The sequence below is a fragment of the Lagopus muta genome, chromosome 20, assembly GCF_023343835.1.
Source record: "Lagopus muta isolate bLagMut1 chromosome 20, bLagMut1 primary, whole genome shotgun sequence".
Lineage (NCBI taxonomy): Eukaryota > Metazoa > Chordata > Aves > Galliformes > Phasianidae > Lagopus > Lagopus muta.
The window spans coordinates 5,594,017-5,619,078 of NC_064452.1; the positions used below are offsets into that span (position 1 = coordinate 5,594,017).

At 50.1% G+C, this 25,062-nt stretch overlaps 3 protein-coding genes across 3 annotated transcripts; 1 reads left to right on the plus strand and 2 right to left on the minus strand.

Moving 5' to 3' along the window:
• Window positions 1–24: 24 nt before the first annotated feature.
• TMEM120A (transmembrane protein 120A) lies at window positions 25–7,284 on the minus strand. Its single transcript, XM_048966624.1, has 12 exons — window positions 7,143–7,284; window positions 5,452–5,570; window positions 4,949–5,065; window positions 4,525–4,584; window positions 3,755–3,850; window positions 3,418–3,507; window positions 2,936–3,001; window positions 2,395–2,456; window positions 2,063–2,155; window positions 1,524–1,588; window positions 1,014–1,082; window positions 25–937 (listed from the first exon to the last, which is right to left on the minus strand). Exons 1-12 carry the CDS (start codon window positions 7,206–7,208, stop codon window positions 824–826), a joined length of 1,017 nt encoding a protein of 338 aa, XP_048822581.1. The 5' UTR covers window positions 7,209–7,284; the 3' UTR covers window positions 25–823.
• A 984-nt stretch (window positions 7,285–8,268) lies between these two features.
• STYXL1 (serine/threonine/tyrosine interacting like 1) lies at window positions 8,269–17,135 on the minus strand. The gene is made up of 8 exons (XM_048967309.1): window positions 17,026–17,135; window positions 16,286–16,347; window positions 15,737–15,863; window positions 14,467–14,612; window positions 13,325–13,470; window positions 12,543–12,637; window positions 10,575–10,684; window positions 8,269–8,433 (listed from the first exon to the last, which is right to left on the minus strand). Exons 1-8 carry the CDS (start codon window positions 17,126–17,128, stop codon window positions 8,302–8,304), a joined length of 921 nt encoding a protein of 306 aa, XP_048823266.1. The 5' UTR covers window positions 17,129–17,135; the 3' UTR covers window positions 8,269–8,301.
• Window positions 17,136–17,283: 148 nt separating this feature from the next.
• Window positions 17,284–25,004, plus strand: MDH2 (malate dehydrogenase 2). Its single transcript, XM_048966913.1, has 9 exons — window positions 17,284–17,418; window positions 19,184–19,352; window positions 20,123–20,206; window positions 20,851–20,960; window positions 21,408–21,533; window positions 22,161–22,238; window positions 23,377–23,476; window positions 23,879–24,030; window positions 24,701–25,004. Exons 1-9 carry the CDS (start codon window positions 17,314–17,316, stop codon window positions 24,830–24,832), a joined length of 1,056 nt encoding a protein of 351 aa, XP_048822870.1. The 5' UTR covers window positions 17,284–17,313; the 3' UTR covers window positions 24,833–25,004.
• The last annotated feature ends 58 nt before the right edge of the window (window positions 25,005–25,062 follow it).

Genomic DNA, 25,062 nt, shown 5'->3' on the forward strand with positions numbered 1-25,062 from the left:
CACCTCCAACCTTCCCCCCGCCAAGGAGATGGGGGAGCACACAGGGACAGTGAGGTGACACAACGCTGCTTGTTTCAGGAGTTGCCTGCAGTAGCAGAGGGCTTCAGGGACGCTGCACTGGGCTGTGTGCTGCTGTTTGTTCTGCAGCATCAGCCAGCAGCGTGGCTTTGCTCAGCTCCCCCCTTTTCTGTCATACTGCAATCAACTGTGCTTCACCCCAGGCAGGTGTGGAGCAGCTGGAAACGACTTTCATCCCTCCCCCCTGCAATGACAGCCCACTGCCACACTGCCTGAGTGCAAAACGATGCCTTTGCTCTGTTCCAAGACCCCAGCAAACCAAGGAAGTACCTTCCCTTTATTATTTTTGCATATGCATCCTCCAGAGATGCAAGGCCAGGGAGCTGTGAAGCCTGGTTCTCAGGTTCGCAGTGCTCCCACTCTTCCTGTACCCACAGCTCTGCCTGCTCAGCCCCTCTTCACGTTGAAGGGTGAGGAAGAACTCGGGGTGCCCCATCCCAAAGAGCAGCACAAGAGCAGCCTTTGGCCTCCCTGCTGTGGGGGGGCTGCAGGGGCTGCATTCCTATACATGGCTTCAGGACCCGGTGTTGCAGGGTGCTCCTGCTGCCCGCTGAGTGACACAGGCACAGATTCAGCACCACAGAGAACACGTTCTCTATTCACAAGCAAGCCCCCAGCTCTGTCCTGCATCCAGGCTTGCACAGAATGGGTGAGACACCAGAGTCTGGACGGCATCAAGGCAAGGAGATGGGAATGGGATGGAGCCAGCGGGGAGAAACAGTCCTGGCCCCCGTGCTGCTCCTCTTCAGTTCCGTTTTCTGTCTTTGCTCTGGTTCTGAAACTTCTGGTGCACAACACGAAGGGTGGTGAAGAAGTTCCCCAGGAAGAGGATGAAGAAGGGGAGGCCGCACATGAGAACCTGGGGGAGCCACGGAGCTGTGAGGCAGCAGGGATGGACACCCCTCCCCACGCAGCCGCCCGTGAGCCACCCCTACCTGCCACTCCTTGCACTCTGGGTGCTGCAGCATCCGGAAAAGGGTGACAGCATTGTAGAGCTGCCAGAACTGCAGGAGAAAGGAGACTTAGGGATTGTCCAAGGCTCGCCCTTACGCTGATGCTCAGCTGGCTGCTCCCTCACATGAGGCCAGGCTGCCTCTGCGCAGCCATGAAACCCCACATGGGCTTGGAGTGAGCATCAGCCTAAATGGTGGAAATGGGCCTTCCATAGCAGCTCAAGAGCTGAACTTCAGAGGGGCTTGAGAAGGGTTGTCAGAGCCCCTCTGCTGTATTTACACAGCGCTCAAGCACTTGGCAGCACTACCAGCTCCACATCTCACTAGCCAAGTCACAGAGGTGGGTGCTCTGGGGGAAGAAGAGGAGGCTCAGCCTCTGGCACCTGTGCTGTGTGTCTGCAGCAGCCCAGGCTGCGGGGCACAGTGAGGAATGGTGTGGCTCAGTCCCACCCCAGGCCTCCCATGTGTCCCCGGGAGGGTTGGTGCACTCACCTGTCCAAAGAAGAGGAAAGGAAGCAGGAAGGTGAGGCCTCTCCACATCCAGGACTGGAAGCCCTCTGCAAAGGATGAAGGTTTGCTGAGAACGTGCTCACAGGGCCAGGATGGAGCAGAGCTCCAAAGGCCAGGCCAGGGCAGTTCAGTGGCCATCCCGTGCCTGGCTGAGGCCCTGCAGGGCACTACAGGGGCAGGGAGTGTGGGAGGACCGTGGCAGGTTTCCTATCCCTGGGGTCTAGAGTGGGTAGGAGGGAAGGAGGAAGGTGCTCCCGAGGGGCTGCCCTCAGCCAGAGCTGGGCTGCAGAGGCTGCACTGGAGGGATGCTGGTTATGTTTGTGGCATCTTTTCTGACGCCAGCACTCATAAACCACGGTCTGATCTTGGAACAAAAATAACTACCACCATTGCTTCTAACAGGAACACAGCACCCGCTGAGCCTAGCACCGGCCTGGCCCTGGGAGGGGGGTTGCTCTCAGGAGCAGAGGTGAGAGCATGTCCAGCTGTCCAGGACAACCTCAGGGAAGATCCTGGCTTACCCACAGTGAGGTCCATGTTGTGCCTCTCGCCCAGCGCTCGGAGCCGGTACAAGCACCCGCTCTGGTAGTAGTATTGGAGGAACTGCACGAAGCCTGCAAAGAGAGTGGATGAGGGCAGGAGGCACCAGCCTGCGGGCTCAGCACCAACTCAGCTTCGAGTTGCCTGTGCACAGAGCTTTTCCTGGCCCCTGGGAGGCAGAAGGCAGGAGAAGAGCTAAGGGAAAACCCCAGTGGGCTGAGTATCCAGTCAGTTCTCCGCTGCAGAGCTGGGCAGCACAGCACGCCTGGCCACTGCAGGAAGGTCCTGGCCCAGCAGGCATGGCAGCACTTACTTTGGTACATGGAGAAGGAGAGGAACTGGTTCCTGAACATCTGGTACATGAGCCCATCTGGCCTGCGGAGAGAGGACACTGATAGGGGTGTGTGGGAGGGAGGAGATGCTGCCAACCCTGCCTGCCCCACAGCTGAGGTCACAGCGCTGCTGCCAGCTCCCAGCAGAACAGGGGGACCACAGCACAGACCCTCAGTGTTGGCGTCTCACAGAACACTATCTGCCCAGCTTGGGAAGCCAGGAAGTAGGAGGCTGGCAGGACAAGGGTCAGGAAAACACTGCACAGCCCTTGGACAAGAATTGCAACACTGGGAACAGTGTTACCCAACAGAGACCCGGGCTGTGCTGCCTGCCTCGCTGAGGTGCTGGTGGCTGCTTTGGTTTGGGGTGCTTGGGCCTGCTGAGGAATGCACGGAGCTGATGATTATAGCATAATGCTCATGGGGAGGAATACAGCTGTGGGTTAGGGCACAGAGAGCAAAGGCCCCGTCAGCCAGGCTGGCACGGCACAGGCAGGCCAGGTCCTGAGGATGCAGACTTACCAAGTCAGCATGACGCCTGAGAGGAACGTGGAGATGTGGTGATGGAAAACCCACCAGCCCTTGATTCTGGAAGACAGACACAGGCAAGGGGTCAGGAATTGGGATCCAAATGCACCCTAGGAAAGCAGAGCCAGCCAAGTGCCAGCCACCTGGTAGCTCCCAGTGCAAGGCAAGAGCAGAGATGGTTACGAAAGGGACGTGCATGGAGCAGGACCCAGCGCCTCCGGCCCAGGTGGTACCCAGGGCACCGCACCTTCCACACCACCTCCACACAGTGAGTTCACCCAGCCCTCCCTCCCCAGCAGCTGCCTCAAAACCACAGCTAATTACTGTATGGGGGCTAATTACCAAGGTTTGTTACACGCCCTGAGTAGGAGGTGTCAGCTGCATCCCCGGGAAGCACAGAGCTGTGCGATGGGTGCACAATCTCTCAGCCCACAGAGCGAGAACTAATTGCCTACACCGAAACATGAGAGACTCACTTGGATCCGTTGTTGATCAGGATGCTCTCCCGGATGGTCAGCGTGCAGTAGTACCACACCAGGAGGAAGTTAAAGGCAGAATCTGTCACCCTGGCAAACAAAGCAGGGTGAAAAGACAGCAGGGAGACCACATCCCTGCAGCATGCTCATCCTTGGGAGGCCACTGTGTCCCCAGAGCAGGGGAGAGCTACAAGGTTGGGGCAGTCAATCCCTCTGTTGGGACCTCCTGTTCAGCTCCATTTTTTGAGCTTTAGTGTTGCTCTGGGCTCTTCAGGACCAGAGATGGATACAGGGGCTCTGGGAGGACAACTCTGCCCAGAACCCCAGGCAGACTCACCTGGAGTTTAGAAGGAACCGACAGGAGAAAGACACAATGAGCAAAATGATGGTGAGGTAGAGCTTGAACTTCTCGTACTCGTCTTTATAAGCAAACCTGCAGGGGTGTACAAGAACAGGCTTAGAGCAAGGTGGCTGCTGGCAGGCTGCATCCTCCCCTCCCACCTGGCTGGACAAAAGGGATGCCCTTCTGGGAGCCTCTTGCAAGAGCTAATGAAATCCTTGTCCCCCAAACACTTGTGAGAGGAGGGCAAACCACAGGGCAGCATTGCATCATTCCACAGCCACGCCAGCTGGGGAGGTGGCCCAGGGCACTCAGGAAGCTGAGCAGATCAGCACTGGTGCATTTCATGGAGAGCCCATGGAACAAGACAGCAGGGTCTGGGGCTCACTGCTCAGCACTTCTCACTGAGTGTCCCAGCATGGGGGCTGTCGGCACTGGCTGCCATAGCCAAGGCTTCCCCACAGCTGGGTCCCTCCTGAAGTCCCTAACACAGGGGATACTCAGGCACAGCTTTGGTGGTGGGTCCCATTTAACTCATTACAGCCAGCGGTTCGTCCCAGCCTGGTCACAGGAGCTAAGCAGGGACTGAGGGCTGCTTCCAGGAAAGGGAGAACTGGACAGACCTGGCAAGGAATCTGCACCAGGTGGGTCAAGCCAGCCACATGCCTGAAAGCACCACGCTCACAGGCTGCAGATCTATAACCCCTCGCTGACAAGGGAACCCCAAGCCTCCCCACGCACACGACAGCGGCGCTGCAGGGCCGTACTTAGCCTGCTTGCTGAGCAGCGTGACGTTCACGTTCCCAAGCACCAGACTCAGGTACAACCTGGGGAGAGAGCAGAGGTGTTCAGGTGGGAGCCTGCACAAAGCTGCCCGTGTTGCGGGCCAGGCACAGCTATCACCTTTCCCACCACGTCCCGTGCTGCTGACGGGCACCACATCCCCTGCCCAGCCATTTTCCACCCAGAGCTGCTCAAGGGCAGCAGGAGGACGCAGAGAGTTGGGCTGGCTGCTGCCCAGGCACCTGCAGGTGACCACAGGGCTGTGCCTAGTGGTGGTGCAGCTGCTGGGACCCGGTGCAGCATGTCATAAGGTTTCACCCAGGAGGATCCTGGCGCCTACAGACCCCAGCTGTGCTGCCTGCTCCTGGCAAAGAGACCGTCCTCAAGCAAACATGGGGCACCTCTCACCCGTTCTTCTTTGGCAGGTAGGCCTCCATCTCGAAGAAAACATTCTGTCTCTCTTTGATCAGGCTCTGGATCTCTTGGATGGACTCTCGCTGTTCGGGACTCACGTGGGTCTTGCATCTGGGGAGGAAGAGCAGGCACTGGCATCAGGATCGGCTCCGTCACAGCACAAGCGCGTGCTGGCACTTGATACGGTGCTGTGCCTGGGACAAGGGCACCCCAAGGACAGCAATAGCAAACTGGAGGCGAGTTCCATCTGCGGGGCAGGCAGAGGAGCTGCCGGAGGGAAGGGAGTGGGAGGGAAAGCACAGGGAGGACGGGCAGCTCAGTCCCATCACCAGGAAACACAGGCAAGACTTCGAAAGCACAATTTGGAAAGCAAAGCTGAGGAAGATGTGCCAGGGTACACCCAGACCTCAGCAGCCTTTTGCTAACATCTGTGCCGCCCTGAGCCGGGTCTGACAGCGCTGTCCTGGCAGCTCTTCCCTCCCAGCACCCCAACTTACTTCTTGAGGGACAGGGACAGTTCCTTCAGCCGCTTCTTCTGCCGTGTGATGCAGCTGGAGATCCCATCCTGCAGCTTGGTCAGCTCCTCCAGCTTCTGCTTGTACAGCCTGTGGTTATCCTGCGAATGAGAGCAGTGTGTGCTGCAGGTACACATTCCAGCAGTGCACAGAGCCCTCAGTGCATGCCTGTCCCACAAGAACACCCCCAGAACCACAGTGCTCTGAGCCCAGTGAGGAACTGCAGCAAAACAGAATGGCAACAGCCTCTGTGCTGCTGCTTGGAAATATCTTTAAGTAGAAAACCAGGAGTGCAGTGCGTGGAAATGATGCAGCTGCATCTGTAACTTCAATGCACATCAGGGTGGGGAACAGAGCAGCAGTCAGACAACGCAGTGGGCAGCCAGGTGTGTTTGGGGAGCCCATCCCCAGCTCTGAGTGCGTTACCCACTGTAAAGGATGAGTTCTGCATGGCACATCCAGCAGCAGGCTGGGTGCTCGGCTGCCTCGTCTCAGGGCTGTGGAACCCACAGCTTTGCTCTCCAGTTGTGACACCATGAAAGAGCCACACACTGCTGGACTGGGGTACAGTCGGGGGCTGAACCCAGAGGGGGTTTTGCTGCTGGCCCCGCGTGGGACCGGAGAGCAGAGCTCTGTGCCTGCTGCCCACAGCTCACCCTGGGGGATGCCGCTGGCCCCGCTTGCTGCCGTAACCCAACCGCACCTGGGTGACACCAGATGCCATTCTTCTGCTATATTTAGAAGGGAAAGGAGAGACCGTGCTGTGTCAATATTCCTTCTGGTCCTGTCAGCTGAAAAACAACCTCACCTCGACCACAGGCAGCCCCAGAGCCACCAAGGAACAAAGCGCTGCTTGCAACAACCCTTGGACTAGACCTTGGTGCGCGCTCCTTTCAGCCTCCGCAGTTCTTATCGGGGACTTTATCAGCAGATGTCAAAGCCTTTCCCAAAGGAGAAAGGTGAAAGCAGACACAGAGGAGGGAGAAAACACGGTCTCCCTCAGGTGTCCAGCAGTGAGGTGGGGACAAACCCAGATCACCCACAGTGACTAACGCCCCGACGTCGGGCGGGATGCCCCCATTCAGCAAACCCTTCCCTGCTCGCAGAGGAGCCCCTGTCGCTCAGGGGTCGGCCACGAGAGAGCCGGCTTTGGGCCAAGCGCTCCGTCGGAGCTCCTTGCGTCCCAGCCCGGGGATTTCGGGATGCACAGACCGGCCCCTATGGAGCAAGAGCGCGTTTCTCAGAGCCGCCCTTGCCCCAGATCTGGGCACAGCTGTGCTGAATCCGCAACAGCATCCGCTTCGCCCCATCCCGCGGGGGTGGAGAGGCAGAGGGAAGAGCTGTGAGCGGAGCCGGTCAGCCGAGCTTTCCCTCGGGTGACCCCGGCCGCGCCGATGCCTGCCCACTCACTCGCGGGGATTACACGGCGCACCCCGGCCCGCTCCTGCGGGGACGGACGGACGGACGGAGGGCGGGCGGCTGGTCCGGCTCAGCGTGCCTCCCCCCCCCCTGTGACCGGCAGCATCCTCCCGCCCCGCTCGGGCTGCTCTCCGCGCCAACAGACCCGCAGCTTCCCCACGCCACGGCCGCCCAACAGCCCCGCAGCCCCGCGATTTGCGGCCGGGCACCGAGCCCTGAGCAGCTCCCCCTCGCGCAGCCCCCGGCCCCGGTACCTGGATGCGCTGGAAGCCGTCCTGCAGCTCCTCCCACTCCCGCAGGCATTCGGCGACCGAAGCCATGGCGGTGGCGGCGGGAGGGAAGGAAGGAGGGACGGACGGAGGAGGCGGCGAACGGCCCCGGCACTGCGCTGCTGCTTCCGGGCACGCCTCCCGCGAGGCGGACCGGGGGGCGGCTCCTGCCGTGCCGAGCCGTGCCGTGCCACCCCATGCTGTGCCGTGCCACCCCATGCTGTGCCATGACTTCCCATGCTGTACAATGACTCTCCATGCTGTGCCATGCCGGCCCTGCACCGCTCAAGGACGGGATGGAGGGATGGTGGGCATCCTGGGCTTGGAGGGGTTTCGGTGCTTCCAACCTAAACACGCAGTGATAGATTTTGTTCAAGGGTGTTTTTCTGTTTTGTTTTGTGCTATCAGCACAAGGAATTTGTAGTGCTGCAGGGCTGAGGGTGGTACGGACTTGAGTTTGGGGTTTCAAATTCATGTGCTGGGCAAAGTGAGGTTATTGGGTGAGCAAAAGCACGCCTGAAAATGGGGAAATGCGGTGTGTCCCTGGGCTGCAAGTCCACACTCTACATCTGCCATCAAGGCCATGGATCAGTGAACTTTTTCAGTAGGACAAGAGGGAATGGCCTCAGGTTGCACCAGGGGACGTTCAGGTTGGATATGAGGAACAATTTCCTCTCCAAAGAGCGGTGCTGCAGTGGCACAGCTGCATGGGGAGGGGGTTCCCCATCCCTGGAGGTGTTCCAGAGCTGTGGGGATGTGGCACTGTGGGGCAGTGCTGGTGGGAGGTGGACGTTGGACTGATATATTAAAGGTCTATTTCCAATCTTAGTGATTCTACAAATCTCTTCAGAGAGAACCCCAACAGCCTCCATAGCTGGGGTAGAGAGAATGCCCAGTAATGTGGCCACAAGCCCCCTAACTTACAGGAGAGGTAAGCTGTGCAGTGGGCCATACCCTGCAGGTCTTGCTCTCCCCAGGCCCACATCCTTACCAGCATCCCCAACAGCTCCAAATATGGACTCCATTTATTAAAGCTGAAGATAAAAACAACTCCATTATATAACAGCAATGTCAACAGAGTTGAGTTCACTTTCTACCTACAGAGGAGGCAGTGGGGCAGACAAAGAACCATCCTTTCCCGTGCTCAGTAATTGGGTTCAGAGACATCAGTGATGGTGGTCCCATAGATTTGAGCCTCCCAGTCTGAAAGCTGTTTCACAAAGCCCCGGTGTGGTCTCACGTTTGTTTTGCATTTCAGAACGTGGTCCCAAGCTTTCTGAAAAGAGCAATCAAAGAAATGTTAGAAATAGGAGCTGAAAATGAATGTCTTGTACTTATACCAAGCAGCTCTGCTTGTGAACAAAACAGCTTTGTGTTTGCTCCCTGGGATGGACTTTGGCAGGCAAGTCTCTGGCTGCCAAACTATGGACAGATGGGATCCAGATGTGAACTTGTGAGAAGCCTTTCATCTTTTCATCCTGCTTTCCTGAGCACGAGGACAGCTCAGCCTTCTCTCGTTAGCTGGCACGTATCCTGCATCATTTGACACCAGTGGAGAAATGCAGGCCTGGATTTTCTCCTCCAAACAGCTAATTCTTTCACAGATGATAAGCAGAACAGCAATGTACCAGCTATTTGCACACAAGGGACAAAGGTTATCATCTTTCTGAACTACTGCGGTGTTCGTGTGGCAGATGTTGATGTGGCAGAGCAGCTGTTAAACTCCAGTTATCCCACCATGTTAATTACAGCCATCTTAATGATCTGCTAGGCCCATGGAATCAGCTAGGGATTCTGCTACACGCAGGGCAACTCCACCAGCGTTACACTGCTTTGCCCTTGCATTTCCCCAGTAGGGCTCATCTTCCTGCTTCTGAAAGTCCCCCAGCAATCAGAGCATTGCACAAGCACAATGAGACCAAAGGTTACAAGATAGCGTTCCATGGATTTGTTTTTCTCATCTCAGCAATTCTGCAGGCTCTGATCTTCCAGTATTTACTCCTCTGTGCCCGTGTTCTGCATGTCTGTGCTTCCCCTGAACTCCACAGATGTATCAATTGCTAACAATAAGGGGGCACACACCCCAAATCTGTGTTTCTCATGAGATATCTCTGCCTTGGGACACTGTTGGATGTGTTAGCCTAGATTGGGTGAAGAATCATAAAGGAATCTGTTATACTGCCTTTACCTGTAAGAAACAAACCAGTCTGACAGGGCAATCCTGCAGGAAAGCTCGGCCCAGGCCAGCTGCAGGAGACCACTGCACCTTGCAAAGTGCTGGGACCAACCTGCTAGTACTGAGAGAACCTGCAAGGATCAGCCTTTGACTTTCACACTGCTGCTGCAAATGCCTCTGGTAACTCAGCGTGCAGGAGAAAATAGCAAGAGAACAGTTATCAGTGAGCTGGAGCAATCACACCCAGCATTACTGGCAAAGACCAAGCAGTGTCTGCTGCCCGGCTGGCACACTCAGCCTGGAATTACACTTTGGCACACACTGGTGGTAAGAGATTTCCTCTTATGTTGCAAATGTTTGCACAGAATCAATTAAATGATGAGATACAGGCCCAGCTTCAGTGAGGTGTGAGTCAGTCCTTTCCAGCTTCCAAAGGAGGTCACACAAAGGAGGACGAGATTTTTAAGGAGAAACCTTTTGGTTTTCATAGGGAAGAAGTCTGGTCTGTGCCAAGCAGGCACCACAAGCCACTGCCTACAGCAGCACTGTGCCCACGTGTTGCATGCAAAGGGAAAAATGGGCTGGCTTTTGGGGAGAGGCCACCAGTCTTTCCACACCTCTGGGTCATTTTCAGCCTTCCTTTGTTATTTTTCTTATGTTATTCAGAGCACTGGAACAAGATGTACTGTTCTTCTAACCTGTACGTCCCTTGTGGGCTAGTATTATCCTGCTCCAGATTTCTTTATAGCAATGTCTGTGGGAGGGATTGCTTCTTAGGAAATAAAATGGTTTCAGACAAAGTGGGTGCTGATGAGCACAGTGGTAAATCAGAGCTCTGCAAACACTGGGGCATGAATTGCCCTGTAACCCCTGGTATTAGGAGATGGGATTAACTTCATAGCTTCCAGATACTCTTTATCTCAGAGCGGGAGAGCTATGATCTGTAACCACTGCTTTGTTTTCACAGCCCTGTGGGGCTGGATTTCCCTATTAAGCAGGGAAATACAGGAACATCACAGGTGCCAGCTAAGGACTCACAAATCCAAAATCACACCTATGCCACCTCCGTAATGGCATCAGGAAGATCCAACAGATGTAAGAGAATCTCTTACACTATCAGGTGGGCAGTCTGCACGAATACACGGATGAGTTCTTTCTCATTACTGCAGTAATGAGGCTTCAGGAGCAGAAATAAACTGCAGGTTCAGCCAGTATCTGTGGGAAGGATGACAGTGATGTACCTTCAGGGAAAACTGGAAGGAATGCATAAGATAGGCCATGGTTACTGTGCTGCTCCGGCTTATCCCCAGGCTAGAGAACACCAGCACTGCTCCGAGATCCAGCTGGGTGTCTGCATAAAGAAACACCAATCACAAATTAGTGATCTGGGAAATCAAATTTCCAATCGTACAGCAGAGCTCTAATTCAGTGAAAACTGGCAGGCTGCTAGCCTGAGAGACAGGAACCATCATTAACCCTGATAGGAACAGATGTGCACTGCCAGCTCTTGTTTCTTTAAGCATCTGCCTTTCTTAAAACCCCACTGAGTTAAGAAGGAGCTTTGAGCACCAGAACCAAATGACAACGACCAGTCGGTGCTTCATGACAGATCAGTGTCAACTTCATGTCAGATAACTGCACGAAAAGTGGCCTGCCATCACCCATCAGCTGTGGTCGGCATCACATCAGCAACTCAAACTCTTCCAGATAGGTTTAAAGATGACAAAATTTCTGTTGAATGCAAACCTAACTGTTCTGCACTCAAGCTGGAGGAATCAGCTCTCAAACTGATGGACTCAGGCTGCAAATCCTTTACCCCTTGCTCTCTACACCTGCCTGAAAGGAGGTTGTGGTGAGGTGGGAGTCAGCCTCTTCTCCCAGGTAACAGCAATAGGACCATACTTCCTTCCCTCTCCAGAATAGACAGCACGATGTGTTTTTGGAATATCAGCAAGTGCACTGTAGAATTTGTAGGGCAAAGCTGTTTCTACTGTTGTCAAGAAGCTGTTGGGTTTTTTTCAAGCACTAAAACACAGTTTCCTCTCTAGGTAAGGCCCAGGAGCAGAAATGCCTCAGTCCAACAGACTCCAAGCATGAGAATACCCACACCCCTCTCTCAGGGTTTGTGGAGAGCTTTAGTGTTCACCCATAACCGTTCCACTTACAGTAATCTACTCAAAACTTATCAAATAAACAGTATGCACAGTATCCACAGCTAACAAACTCTAAGAGTCTGTGTTGGAAGCTTCCACATACTGATGTAAGAAAGAGACTTCTGAAATACTGCTGCCAAAAGAAAACTTGAGGCATAATGAAGGATATGCAAGTGGAGATCAACATTCAGGTTTCAATGTCATACAAGTCATGAAATTCAGGTTAGGACAAGAGATTATATCCAAATTATATCCACACCTATCATTTCCTTGTCTCTTTGTGTCCAGTTGTTACCACTTATTTTGTATTTGGATTATACTGTCTGAAGGAACAGACTGATCTGCTTCTGGGTCTGCATGACCGAGTGGAGCAGGGCTTTGGTCTGTGGCAGATGCTGTTTTGTAAGTGTGATAGGAGATGAAGGTGCTGTTGAACACCATCATAGGATAAGGCTGCAGGAACTGTGTCTGCCGTGCTGTTGCAGGTGCTGAGCTGGTACATTTTTCTTGCCCTCTCTGATACAATGACCTGAAGGCAGGTTTATGCTGTCCAAACTTCAAATTGCCCTAGGCTTTATGGTGAGTCAATCCCACCAGTCCCAAGGATTCAGAGCATTTTGCAGTAAGTTCTCCCATGTGTGTCACACTCCTGTTCAGCTAAAACTTTGGTGGTTGAAGATTTGGGCTGGTAAGAATCAGAGGGCTGTATTTAAAAATAGAGGAACAGGGGGACCCCTATGCAGCTCTGGCAGACATCCTACAGCAAAGCCTTCTCACACCTACTGCAAAGCTCTCTACTATTGCTGAGTGACTATTCTTTAAAATAAGTAGGAACATTGGCATCAGATGCCCTCTAAAATCTTGTCTCTGTCCATCAGTCTGGTTACTGAGGCAGCTCTGGTATCCATTAGGATGTGGGCTAGTTTGGGAGTACACTGATCTTTGAAGGTAATGACCTGCCTGCCTGAGCTTCCTATTGCAGTGAATTGCAGTCGCTCCATTTTAATATCCTAGAGTGACTGAGAGCTCAGGAATTCCAAATCAGAAACAACTCACCAATGAAATGACAAATTGTCGAAAAGGAAGAAAAAAGATCTGCTTCAAGTGAATCTGGAACAGATATATGGAGGTATTTGCCTTCTTCTGCCCACCTGTAAAAAGAGCACGTAGCATTACGTGGACCAGCAAAGCAACTATGGGAAAAAAATTGTTTGTTGGAGGCAAGCTGATAATTTTGTTTGCTGTTACATGTGTGAGTTTTTCATCATTTCATTACTAACATTATGATAAGGAATCGTTATGGTAAAACCCTAAGGCACTTGTAATGCAGAACCAGTTTCATTACTGATTTTCCATTTACCTGGTACTAGTACTCATGCCTTAACTTTATGCTACAGCTTCCTTTATCTGAGAGCTACATGCAAACAGATAAACTGAAAGCAAGCATGCCTTTGCAGCATGCATGTTGGCAGTCCTGTCAGCAGAGATCCCTGCTTCACTTCAGCTGTTTTCTTCCACAGCATCCTCCTCCTTCCAGAAGCTCAGAGAATTCAACACAGAGAACGAATGGGACAAACTGAAACGTGAAAGCATGACAGAGTGGAAAGTGCCAAGGGCTCCCAGTCCTTCCCTCACCCAGTCCATCCATGTCATGGCAGATGGCTGAAGGAAAGCACTGGTGCCATGCAGGTAGAGATCACAGAACTCAGTGTGAAATAGCACTCAAATCTGCTGTGAAAAAAAACCAGTTCTTCAGAGTTTACAGGCACTCACTCCTATGCTACCTCACTTTTTTCACAGACACAGATATTGGGAAAAATATACCCTGAACAACTTACAGCATTGCAGGCTGTTCAGAAATGTTGACTTGTGCTTTGATCTTCAAATCTTTCTGAATTTGTTGGTCGCAGGCCTGCTTGAAATTGCCCATGTATAACTTTCCAGGCAGTATTTCTACAGGGTACGGCTGGAAGTTGTCGAGTTCCTGCAAGGGGAGAAGCTGTGGGCTCACTTTAGAGTGTATTTGCTCCTTTCAACTTGGTGAGCTCTTAAACAGAAGTCATGTGCAAAAATGAGGACACATTCAGTCAACAGCCCGTGACACATTCAAGTGCAATGATTCGTTCAATCTCCTGGATTTTCTGAAGTGTTGAAGTATTCGCTGGGTTTACTGAGAATAATGAACAAAAACGTTTTCATTGTGGCATTACTTGAAACAAATCCTAACTAAACAAGTGGAAGAATACATTTTTTGCAGTGTCTCAAGCAGCGTAACAGATTCATTTGAACTCTGGTTGCTGTTCACAAAGCTAAATGAAGCCATCCGCCACCTGCAGAGCTGCAGGTGCAATGTAGTGGCACAGCACAAGTCTGCAGCTATTTCTGCTCTGTGCAGCATAAGGGCTGATGACAAAAACACACAAGTAGCTGACGGTGCTTCTACATCCATAATTGATACTCAGTAATGCTACACCAGAACCAAACAGCTCAATAATTCGAAGCAATGGAGAGCAGCTTCAACAGAGTGCTTGCTTTGTGATCCTTCCAAAGGGCTTTACAGACATGAAACAGAGTTTGATAGATGTCAGACCTCTGCCTGAAAACACTCACTGGGTAACAGCTCAGATAACTGCATATAAAGGAGAGTAAACTGGAACCTGCCTTTTTTGTCATCGTTTGCTACTGTTTGTTCAGTTATCTGGACTCTCCAGTAGGCCAGCTTCAGGGTTATCAGAGAAAGCTTCCCTGGTTGTTTCATGAGCTGTATTTTCATGCAATAGAAGAAGAGAAAAAAGGCAAAGTGTGGCTGCAGAAGAACTTGTGGCGACACCTGGGGCAAGCACAGTAACTCAGATTACATTTAGTTCCTTTGTTTGAAATTACCCTGATATCGGGTTTACAGCACCATCCACCTTGAATTCATTAATCATCAGCAGCTGAACATGAAGGTTCAAGTCTTCTATTTGCAAGTCAGTCTCACCTGAGGCATCCACAGTATCTTCTGAGTCCTCAGGAAGTGGTAGCAAGCTGAGAAACGTTTGTATCCTCCCCTGAGGACAAGCACCGGATGGCGGCTGAACTGCTGCAAGCTGCTGGCGTGTCGGGCAGCAGTTCCTTCCTCAGCATCTAGCGAGAGCAGAAAGCAATTTGCTGGGGCAGGTTTGGTGTGCCTCCAGCAGCACTGCGGGCTGATCCCGGCCCACTGGCACTCACAGTGAGCTCCTGTTCATTTCATCTTATGGGCTGTAAAAAGCCCTGTTAAAAGCTGGGCTTATTCAACTGTTGCTTGAGGACAGTCACAAGGAATGCTGCTGTTCACCTCTAGCGCTGATCTTTTATTCCTCTCCTGGTTTCTTTTGTAGGACCAGATCACGCTTTTGTTTTCTCCCCACTATTCTTTGGGAAATGCTTGCAACAACTTCCCATATTAGGAAGTATTTAAGTATAAATCTAATTTTAGTGGTATGGATCCCCTTTTCTTTAGTCTGCTTTAGCCAAGGTGAACAAAGGAGGAATCTTAAACAACTTCTGAGGAAGTTTCAAACACTCCCCTCAGTAATTACACAAGATGGTTGCTCCTCCTCCTTCTGAGTGAGATCCAAGTTGCCTGCAACTGTGCCTGCTTTAGGAACAGACCAGCAAAACAGAAGCCTGCTTTTGTTTCTTCACACCTTCCCTTGTGGAACACCTTCCTACAGGATGTGTTACAATTACACATTTCCACATGGGTCAAGGAAGGCTGAACAACTGCATGAAAGTTTCCAGCTCTTTGCATTTCGCAGTGAACTTCTTCACATCAGCACCACTAAAGCTAGGTCCTCTTAGATAGGATAAAGGTGCTTTGTAATCCTCAAAGAAGGAAGTACTTGCTCTGTGAACATGAGGAACCTGACTCAGTGTTCAGTCTCTGAAGAACCATTGCTTCCTGAAAGGCAATTGTTGGACAAGCCTGATTTCAGTGAGATGTAGAAGAAAAAAAATTAAAATTTGTTCCTTACATGCAACAAAGAACTTCAATTGGATCACATAGGAAACCAGGCCTGCCAGAAATCTTTGAAATAAAATCATGCTTTATGTTTAAGAACATGTGCAACACAGTTAAATAACAAAGGCACAGCACGGATGTTCATTTTGTTCCGAATAGAATTGGGTAAATTTGCACTTTGTCCAGTGAGCTCACAGAAGTAAATGAGGAGGAGGAAGAACATCCATCCTGCTGAGAGGTTTTGACTGACATGAGCCACATGTACCTTTCTCTTTTTCCTCTTCCTCAGAGTCATAGAAGTCCAAAGAGCTGCTCATACAGTCATACACCACGCAGTATCTGACACATGCCAGTTCCTCAGGATCTGGCACCAGATACTCCCCTGTAGGGCTCTGAAAAAAAATCACAGAAGATTTCCATGGGGAGTACAACATCACACTTTTCTTGCAGCACAATCGACACAGTGAACAGATCTGGGGCTGCAACTGCACTTCATTCTGAAAGACCTGGGTAGAACTCAGAAATCACACAAACCACTTCAGATTGCTTCATCAGCTGCAGTGGTAGAGATGCCTGTGCTGCCCTTTATGAGACAAGCCAACACTGCGTCAGTTCTTGTGCAATATTTTTCCTGCTATACAACTTCAGCATGCCAATTCTTTGGGCTATTGAGGCCAGTTTTTCTGTCTTTGTGAACACCCCAGTGGCAGGAACACGGCTGGGACAGGCTGGGGAGAGGTTCTAAACCAGTTCTGTGTTACTGCTTAATTGCTAAATCCAGAGATGGTTTACACAAAGTATAGTCCCACCTCACCTGTTCAATCCTGCGTGCTGTAATGATGTGGCTTTCATTGTACTCATGAAGAGTGCGGGCATCTGAAAAAAAAAAATAAACAAAAAAAAGCCCACCACTCAACCAAGACAAAGCAATTGGCTTATCTGATATTTATGTGGTAGTATCCTGTTCTTCATTTGTTTGGTGGGAGTCCAAGCACCAGCATAACAAGAGAAAGAGATTCTGCTTCTTTGCAAGTGAGGCTTTCCAAGTGGATATAACAAAACCCGACACTGACGTGAGCCACAGCTGCCATGCTCACAGACCTGGGGAGGCTGTAAGGGGAACAGTGAGGACCTCCTCCCCTGCTCCCAACTGCTTGATTGCCAGCCTAAACACACTGCAACACACAGCTCCACCTGGGGGTGCTGGCACTGTGAAGGATACAGATGCTTAGTGATGGCCAAGGGCTGCCTGTCAGCACTGCCACCTCTGGGTGGCAGAGAGGGGAAGATGCAGTTTAAGCCAGAATTTCCATAGGCAGAAAGCTCACTGCTTCCCACTGTGGCAATAAGTGCCACACACCGCTGCTTTCTGCTCTGTGTGAAGGGCAAAGGAACAACAAGCAGTGCTGCTCCATGGAAGAAGGGCGGCAGAAATGCCCCAACAGCAAGGACTTGTGGCTGGTGAGAAATCCCTCCATCAATGCTCACAGGCCCCATTCCTGAGGAAAGCAGCCCCGCTCCTGCCAGCTGCCCCACTGTGCTCCACGGGCTCACCCAGCAGGATGAGGTAGTTGGGCTCGGACAGCCTGGGGAAGCGGCGGTGCTGGTTGAGGATGTTGTAGAGCTCGGTGGGTTCGCAGAGCATCACCCCCGCCATGCCTCGCACCCCGGACCTCTTCGCCCTTGTTGCTATGGCAACGCAACCGCCTCGTTGCTATAGAGCGACACCGCTCTGCAAATCTCGCGAGACTTCCTTGGCAGCTCAGCGGAGAGAAAAGAGAAGGTGGTGTGAAAGGAATTCACGCGAAACTTGATCTCGCGAGATCTGTAGCCGGCCGGCGCATGCGCGGCGCCGTGGAGGTCGTTGGAGTCACAGCCGTCGCCATGCTGTCCCGCCTCGCCCGTCCCGCCGCCGTCCTGTGCCGCGGCCTGGCCACCAGCGCCCAGGTACGAGCCTCGGAGATGAGAGGGGGATCCGAGGCGTTGGGTGCCTGCTGGGAGCCGGCTTTCCGGCAGGGAGAGGCGGCCTAGGGGCGAGGGGCGGCCCGTGGGGCGCTGAGGTGAAGCTGAGGAGGGCTGTGTGGGGCTGGGGGGGGGGAGCTGCGTGGGGCTGTGTGTGGGGGGGGTGGGGGCTGAGCTGCGTGGGGCTGTGGGGGGGTGGGGGAGGGCTGTAGGTGGGGGGGTGAAGCTGTGTGGGGCTGTGGGGGGGGGGCTGGGCTTGGCGGGGTGCTGCCTGCATCTTTCTGGAGCAGAGCTGAGCGGTTAGTAACGGTGATCAGTGGTGTACCGGCATCCTGGGTCCTGTAAATGCTTGGATAGCTCTGTCAGATGTGTGGTTTGGTTTTTGGGGGTGAGCTTGTGTGGAGGCACGGCTTCACACACGTCGTTCCATGATGGTTGGGGGCCTTTCCCGTTGGGGTTATTCTCTGGTTAGGTGCGGGTACTGGTCTCCAGGAGGTACTGCTTTGGGCTGGGTAGGGAGGGATAGAGATAGAGCTCTGCGTTTTAAGTGAAGCAGTTTTCCTGTGGTGTGTACAGGATGGCTACCAGAGGTCTAAAGACAGGCTTTGTGAGAGAGGATTGTGTAATTTAATAAGAACTATATTCAATAGCAATGAGGTTTTGATCTTAGGGTATCAGTTCGGTCATAAACACGGGGTACAGCAGTGACTAATACTAGACTTTGCTTTCCTTTGAAGAGTTTTGTGCTAAATTGTATTTCTTGCAGTAGCAAGGATGCTGAGCTGAGTGCAAATTGATCTAGCTTGTGGGTGGATTATTTATTATGCTGTGAATTATTATTAAGCTAATAATCAAGCTGTTCCTGCAGTGAGCTTGGAGCAGTTATAGCTTTATCTGGGAGGACGGTGATACAGAGTGCCAGTAGCACCTTCCATCTCTGCAGTAGCCTCTGGTCCTCCATCAGTTTGGCAGAACATTACAGTTCACAGTTTTTCTGATCTTTTCAAATAGCTTTCCTTACACTGCGGGCACAGGGGGGTCATCAAAAGAAACAGCTTTCTTCCAGAGAGCACATCTGGGTACAATTGGTTCACAGGGCAACAAAGCAGGGTTGATTTTTTTTTTTTTTTTTGCTTGCTTGTCAGCTGCATTTAATCAGTAATTTATAATAAATGTAAATGTAATTTAATCAGTAATTTAATGTTCTCAGGGCTCAATTTTGAGGCAGTTGCAGGTACGATTTTATTTCAGGCATAGACATTTTCTTCACGTACGTACAATAGCTGTTACATTTACTGTAGTCCATTAAATGTATTGATTGTTTTCCAAATGGAAAGGCTTTTTTTTTTTTTTTTTTTTTTAATAATAGCTTTGAAAACTGGAAAAAAAAATTGCAACACTCATTTTGCTCTGAATGAGCTGGATGTGCACAGGAGCAGGTATTATTCAATAGTCTGCAGCTGAGGAAGGCTGATCCTGTCAGTGCTCTGCCTACTGCTGCTTTCTGTGTGAGCTTCAGAGCACAAAGAACACTTTTGTCCTTCTTGTCCAACCAGCAAATCTCAAGGATCTTTGGGAAGCTGTTGTGGTGATGGCTTTCTGTGGGCTTAGGCAAGCAAATTTGCATGGTGCTTAGTAAAGAAATTGAGAAACAGAATTAAAGTAAAGAAAGCATGGTGAAATCCCCAAGGTCACTTCTGCATTAACTAGCCAAACAACTCATCAGCATGTTTTCTTATTTCTCCTTCAGAACAATGCCAAGGTGGCAGTGCTGGGAGCATCAGGGGGGATTGGGCAGCCTCTGTCCCTTCTCCTGAAGAACAGCCCTGTGGTGAGCAGGCTCAGCCTTTATGATATCGCACACACCCCTGGTGTTGCAGCTGACCTCAGTCACATCGAGACAAGAGCGAATGTGAAAGGTATGGTGAGTGGCTGGGGGTGGACTTTGTGCATGCAGAACGTGGAGGATCCCCTCAGGTGTGTGTGGTGTTTGGCAGGGCCTGCTCTTGTACTTCATGTGAAGGGAGGCTTCACATCAGCCCAGCGTCAGCTGAAGCAGCTTTTTTTCCTCAAGTGATGCATGCCTAATTAAGGCTTACTTGATTAGATTGGCATGTATGGAGATGAGAAATAGTCTGTGGTGGTTGCACAGTTGGAAGAGAATTCATAATAGCTGGCAGGAAACATTTAATAAAGTCATATCAGGGAAAAGCCTGAGTATTGAATTTAAAATCTTGGCTATAAATATCCCTAATGCTCCTGGGGCATCTGTGTGCATTGTATCTGCTTGTTTTCTTCAGAGGCAGCAATCAATTTTTGATGAAATCGAAGAATACTTCATTTGCTGATCTTCATTTTAGTTGAAGATCATTAAAAGGTTGTGCTTTGCTTGAATGTGCCCATCTGCAGTTCTGGGGGCACTGAGTCAGCCAGGACCTTTGGTTATGGATACAGAATGGAGTGGCTGGCTGTGTGTGAAATGCACAGTGTGGTTCTTATCCCACTTATTCTGTGGGCTTTGAAAGCCAGAGCATCAGATCCATCCATCCATAATCTCATTGCTTTGCTTCTGAGTGTGGATTGAAAACTAAATTCAGAATTGGTTGTCTTGAGGCATAATTTCGTTCTTCAAACTGGCAGTAATTTAAAAACTGGTGAAAACACAACATCTAAAAATCTTCCATTCCAGGTTTCCTGGGACCTGAGCAATTGCCAGAATGTTTGAAGGGCTGTGATGTTGTAGTGATCCCTGCAGGAGTCCCTAGGAAACCAGGTATGTTCTCCACGATAAAAAGCCCCAGGGCTTCACTGAATGCATCCCTGCAGAGCTGCAGTACGTTCCAGGAGGCTGTGGTGCTGCTTTCTGGTTGCCTTGAGATGGAAGTGGTCTGTGAATGACCCTGACCTAGAGCTTGTTGTGTTGTCAGGTACCTCAGCTAGTCACTGCTTAGATCATTGCTCATAAGGTGGGGAGAAACATTGATTTCTGGGCTTCTTTTGTAAGGGGGAGGTGCAAAGACTTTTCACTGCAGTTAACCCTGAGTCTCCCCTGATATTTTTTGCCCACAGCAATACCACATTCAAAACCTGCCTCGTTGTTTCTTTTCTTAGCAGAATAGAATAGTCTGTTCTGCAGTAATTGTACAGTGTCTCTGAGCAGCTCTGAATCAATGCCTTTCTAGTTTCTCATCTGTTCTATTTCCACTGTCTTGTTTTGTTTTTTAGTATACTGTTGGGAATGTAACAAAAGTCTAGGCTTTAATTCATTTCTCATCCTAATTCTGCATTTCCATGGTGGCAGCCCTGCAGCTAGCAGTATTCTGCACAGATCAGTTAACATTCCAGCTGCAGTTGTGGAGGTGACTTCAGAGAGGGATGAATAGGCTACAGGTACTGGAAGCATTTACTGTGTTTTAGGTATGACCCGTGATGACCTGTTCAACACCAATGCCAGCATCGTTGCTTCTTTAACAACTGCCTGTGCAAAGCATTGTCCAGAAGCCATGATCTGCATTATTTCCAACCCGGTAAGCATTTTCTGGAGACCTTCAAAATGTAGAAAAGAAAATCCAGTCAGAGAATACTGAAATAATCTGCAAGTTCTTGCTAGTTTTGACCAGTATCTTTGAGGTTTATGGAGTATTTGCAAGAAAACAAGAAGAAAGACTAAAAGCCTGGCTCTTGATTGTTCTTGAGATATAAGGAAGTCAGATTAAACTTGTATGTAGAAGGGATTGATATCTCAGCTTCTCTCTGACTGGTTATTATACATACTGCTATAGTTACTGTCTCACTGGTTGTTTAAAATAAAAAAGCTTGTTCCAGCTTGCCTCTAAGTTGTTCTTACTGTGAAGAATTGGCTGATTACAGGTGACTTAAAGTTGGAGATGTGATGTTTATTGTCCTGTTCATTTCATGCATTGGTTTTGTTCTGCTCCTGTTCTCGGTGAACACTTGCATGTTTTTGCCTGCAGGTGAATTCAACCATCCCCATAACTTCAGAGATTTTCAAGAAGCACGGCGTGTATAATCCTAACAGAATCTTTGGGGTAACAACTCTGGACATTGTCAGAGCGAATACGTTTGTGGCTGAGCTAAAGGTAGGCTGTAATGATGGGTGCTGGGGAAAGGATATCGTGTGCTGCTGTCATCAGTTGCACCAAAATGCTTCTAAACATCACAGTATAGAGTTAAAGTAGCTCAGATTGATGCAGAGCTGGAGCTGAAAGCAATGATTCCCTGCAGAGGAGCCTGGGGATTGGGTTTCTTACAAAACCTACTTGTAGAGACTTTGACCTTTCCTTTCGTCAGCCTCCCCTGCGAGTGAGCTGCATGTTTGCCCTCATTCTCTTGGCACTTTCAGCCCTGCTGGTGCAACTGGAGGAGAGGGGTTTGCAGTATATCTTTGCAAGTCATGCTGTCTGTGCTGTGTCTTGTAGGATATTCTGTGTGGTATCAAACAGGGTGTGAAGGCTTCACTGCTCTTAATAGCCCTGGTGGAGTTTGTACCTTTGCTGCTGTTTATCTGAACTTGCATTGATATTATTCTGTGACTGAAGTTATCAGGATGAATAACTTGGAGTTGGACTGTATTGATTGGCACTGCCCTTGTAGCTGCCCCGGAAATTTCTGGATGTCAGGATACTGAGAGCAGAAAAAATGTGGTGGTTTTAAATGTCTTTTCTTATCTGTACATCTCAAACTGGAAAGCTTTGTGTTTCCTTCAGGGTTTGGATCCCGCTCGAGTAAGTGTTCCAGTTATTGGTGGCCATGCAGGGAAGACCATCATCCCTCTGATCTCCCAGGTGAGTCATTAACTGCTGTGTGTGGCAGCACCTCTGCATGGTGTTCCTCCTCACTGTGGCAGAGTTGACTTCAGGTGCCTTTGTGCTGACACACAGCAGGACAGGCCTTCCTGCCCACGTGGCTCATCTTCATCTGGGATGAGATGCAAGATCCTCAAAGGCACAGAGCTGTGTCTGAGCTCCTCTCAATGGCTGGACTAGCATCAGTTGTTTTTTTTCCCTGCAGTAGCTCTGGGATAAGAACTGAGGTGTAACATGTTGTCTTGGCAGTGCTTTATTTTGTCACTCATTCTTGTGATGGCTGTTGCATGGAGTGAATGCTTTTCTTCAGCAGGATAATGAAAGCGCTTTTGATATAATGGACTGAAATCACTTTCTCAGCATCCAGTATTGAAATGAGCAGCAGAGCTCAGGTTGTGTGGAGAGGCCTTCAGAAATGATTGGTAGAGAGGGGCTCCCTAATCCAAAACGAGTTACAGTTCTAAAGCAGGCTGCAGCTGACTGAGGCGGGTGGGACGTGGCTAAGGAGGGTCAGTGGAGAAGGGACAAAAAGCTTTGCTGTAAGTGAGGAATAAAGTGTCCTTCACAGAAGGACAGTCTTAAGGAGTAAGAGCAAGGGCTTTAGTGCAGCTGAATGCTGAGGGTGCTCAATCAGGGCAGCACAGCTGTGCTTAACAGACTTGTGCAGCTGTGTTTGAAGGTTCACCAGCTTCCTAAATACTGCTTGCAGACTGGATCCTCTGTAAGGCTCTTGACTTCCATAATGCCACGGTGACCCAAATATTTATCATGTGGCTTTTTGAAATTGCTTAGTGCTTGGAAGGCATCTGTCTATGCAAAGGACTACATGGTAGCAAGTAACCAAGCCTTGGCTTTGCTGTCAGGCTGCAGTTTGTCCTTGAGTAAACTAGGCATGACTAGCTTACTGTTACAGTTCATGCAACAGCCAGAAGCCTTAGTGAATGCCTGCAGCTGCTGGCCAGGCTGTCACACAATCTGTGAGCTGGGGTAGCTGATTTTCCTGCTCAAGAACTGCTCATAACAACTGTAATGGTGCAAAAAGTATCACTTGAGTGGCCTATTGAATCTGGAGAGGTCCTGGTATTTGAAAGCAACTTTGTTTTTTTTTCCAATCTAGTGCACACCAAAAGTGGACTTCCCTCAGGATCAACTGGAAAAGCTTACAGGGAGAATTCAAGAAGCTGGCACTGAAGTTGTCAAAGCTAAAGCAGGAGCAGGTTGGTTCTTGGCTACAGTTTCCAAGTAATTCTTCTTGTCCAGCTGAATGGATGCAATTTTCTTCAGCTTAATCGTATCTGCAACGGTGATGCAGAGTTGGAAATAGCTGATTGCAGTGCTGGCTATCTTAACTGTGGTGCTAGAAATAGCTCAGTATGTAGGTAAGCATAAAAATCAATGGGGCCCCGAACATGCATGGTATTTAAAAGTCATCTTCTCCCTCTCACTGAGCTGTTTCTTATACAATCTGCTCAGCTGTGCAGCACGTGGCTCCTGCTCTATCAAACTATCTGTGAGCTTGAAGCTGAGCTCTGCAAACTCAGCAGTGTGGAAGCTTTTGACGCTAAACCAAGTCTTGAATCTAAATGGGGCCTGTTCTAAAAGAGATTCATCTCTTACAGGATCAGCCACCTTGTCCATGGCCTATGCTGGTGCTCGGTTTGTGTTCTCCCTGGTGGATGCCATGAATGGAAAGGAAGGGGTTATTGAATGTTCCTTTGTTCGCTCGGAAGAGACGGAGAGCCCGTACTTCTCTACACCTCTGCTGCTGGGAGTATGTGCTTCAAATGATGGGACTTGGAAACAGCAGTTACTGAGCTGGTCCTTAGACTTAGTGGCTTTTATTTGGTGATTTCAATTCGGTCTAGCTGAGTGTTCTGTAGATAACAGCCAAACATACATGTAGGAGTTTGTGCCAGTTTATGAGGAGCTTTCGTGTAGTTAACCAGAGCCAGCAGCCTGGTCTCCTCACCTTGCTCTGCTGCAAAGAAATCGCTCAAATTGTGGTGCATGCAGGACTGTGGCATGGATTAGGATTAATGGATTGATTTCAGGGCCTGTACTGAGCTCTGAAGGAACAATTCTTACCCTGAACAGGACGATAACCAAAGATGCTGCAGCCCTGACACTGCTGGGATGTGAATGTATTTTGTCCTGGCTGGTAACTGGGGAAGGGATGGACTTAGAAGAATATAAAGGGGAAGAGTTTGGATGTATGTGTTGATATTTATACCCAAATGAAAAGTGAGTGAGAAGTTGGTGAAGGCTGTATAAACTGCTACAAATAACAAGGAGCTTCACAGCTTTGTAGGGAATCACAGGCTTGGCAGGCAGAAGAGGTGGCAGAGGTCCTAGGGTGGGTCAGCTGAACATTAAATAATCAGAACTGTTAAATTATTCTCCCGGTCATTCAATGATTAATCCTTAAATCCTCTTTCCCTCAGAAAAATGGAATTGAGAAGAACCTGGGCATTGGCAAGATCACCCCCTTTGAAGAGAAGATGGTTGGTGAAGCCATGGCTGAGTTGAAGGCTTCTATTAAGAAGGGAGAGGATTTTGCAAAGAGCTTCAAGTGAAGAGTTGATGGAGAGGAATTCCAGCTTCCTTAATTTATTAAGGCATCATGTCACTTTACGACTTCTGATTCAGAGCTCGTGCTTTGATTGAAGTCTGTCTGTATTAGCGTAACGATTGTCGTCAAAACAAAGCCTGATCATCAATAAAATGGCCTCGTTTTTTTTCAGTGTACCAGATGGAATCATCTTAATGCATTTGTCTTTTGAAGGTAGAAGCTGCAGGTGTCTGA

Excerpts from the sequence above, each read along its gene's own strand:
- TMEM120A (XM_048966624.1), bottom strand. The coding sequence starts at position 7,208 with ATGGCTTCGGTCGCCGAATGCCTGCGGGAGTGGGAGGAGCTGCAGGAC. Across the intron at positions 5,571-7,142 it reads ACGGCTTCCAGCGCATCCAG|GATAACCACAGGCTGTACAA; the intron begins GTACCGGGGCCG and ends TCTCATTCGCAG. Across the intron at positions 3,508-3,754 it reads CGGTTCCTTCTAAACTCCAG|GGTGACAGATTCTGCCTTTA; the intron begins GTGAGTCTGCCT and ends TTTGTTTGCCAG.
- STYXL1 (XM_048967309.1), bottom strand. The coding sequence starts at position 17,128 with ATGGCGGGGGTGATGCTCTGCGAACCCACCGAGCTCTACAACATCCTC. Across the intron at positions 10,685-12,542 it reads GACAATTTGTCATTTCATTG|ACACCCAGCTGGATCTCGGA; the intron begins GTGAGTTGTTTC and ends TTCTTTATGCAG. Across the intron at positions 8,434-10,574 it reads CCTTCCAGTTTTCCCTGAAG|AAAGCTTGGGACCACGTTCT; the intron begins GTACATCACTGT and ends TGCTCTTTTCAG.
- MDH2 (XM_048966913.1), top strand. The coding sequence starts at position 17,314 with ATGCGCGGCGCCGTGGAGGTCGTTGGAGTCACAGCCGTCGCCATGCTG. Across the intron at positions 21,534-22,160 it reads CGTTTGTGGCTGAGCTAAAG|GGTTTGGATCCCGCTCGAGT; the intron begins GTAGGCTGTAAT and ends TGTTTCCTTCAG. Across the intron at positions 23,477-23,878 it reads CAAAGCTAAAGCAGGAGCAG|GATCAGCCACCTTGTCCATG; the intron begins GTTGGTTCTTGG and ends CATCTCTTACAG.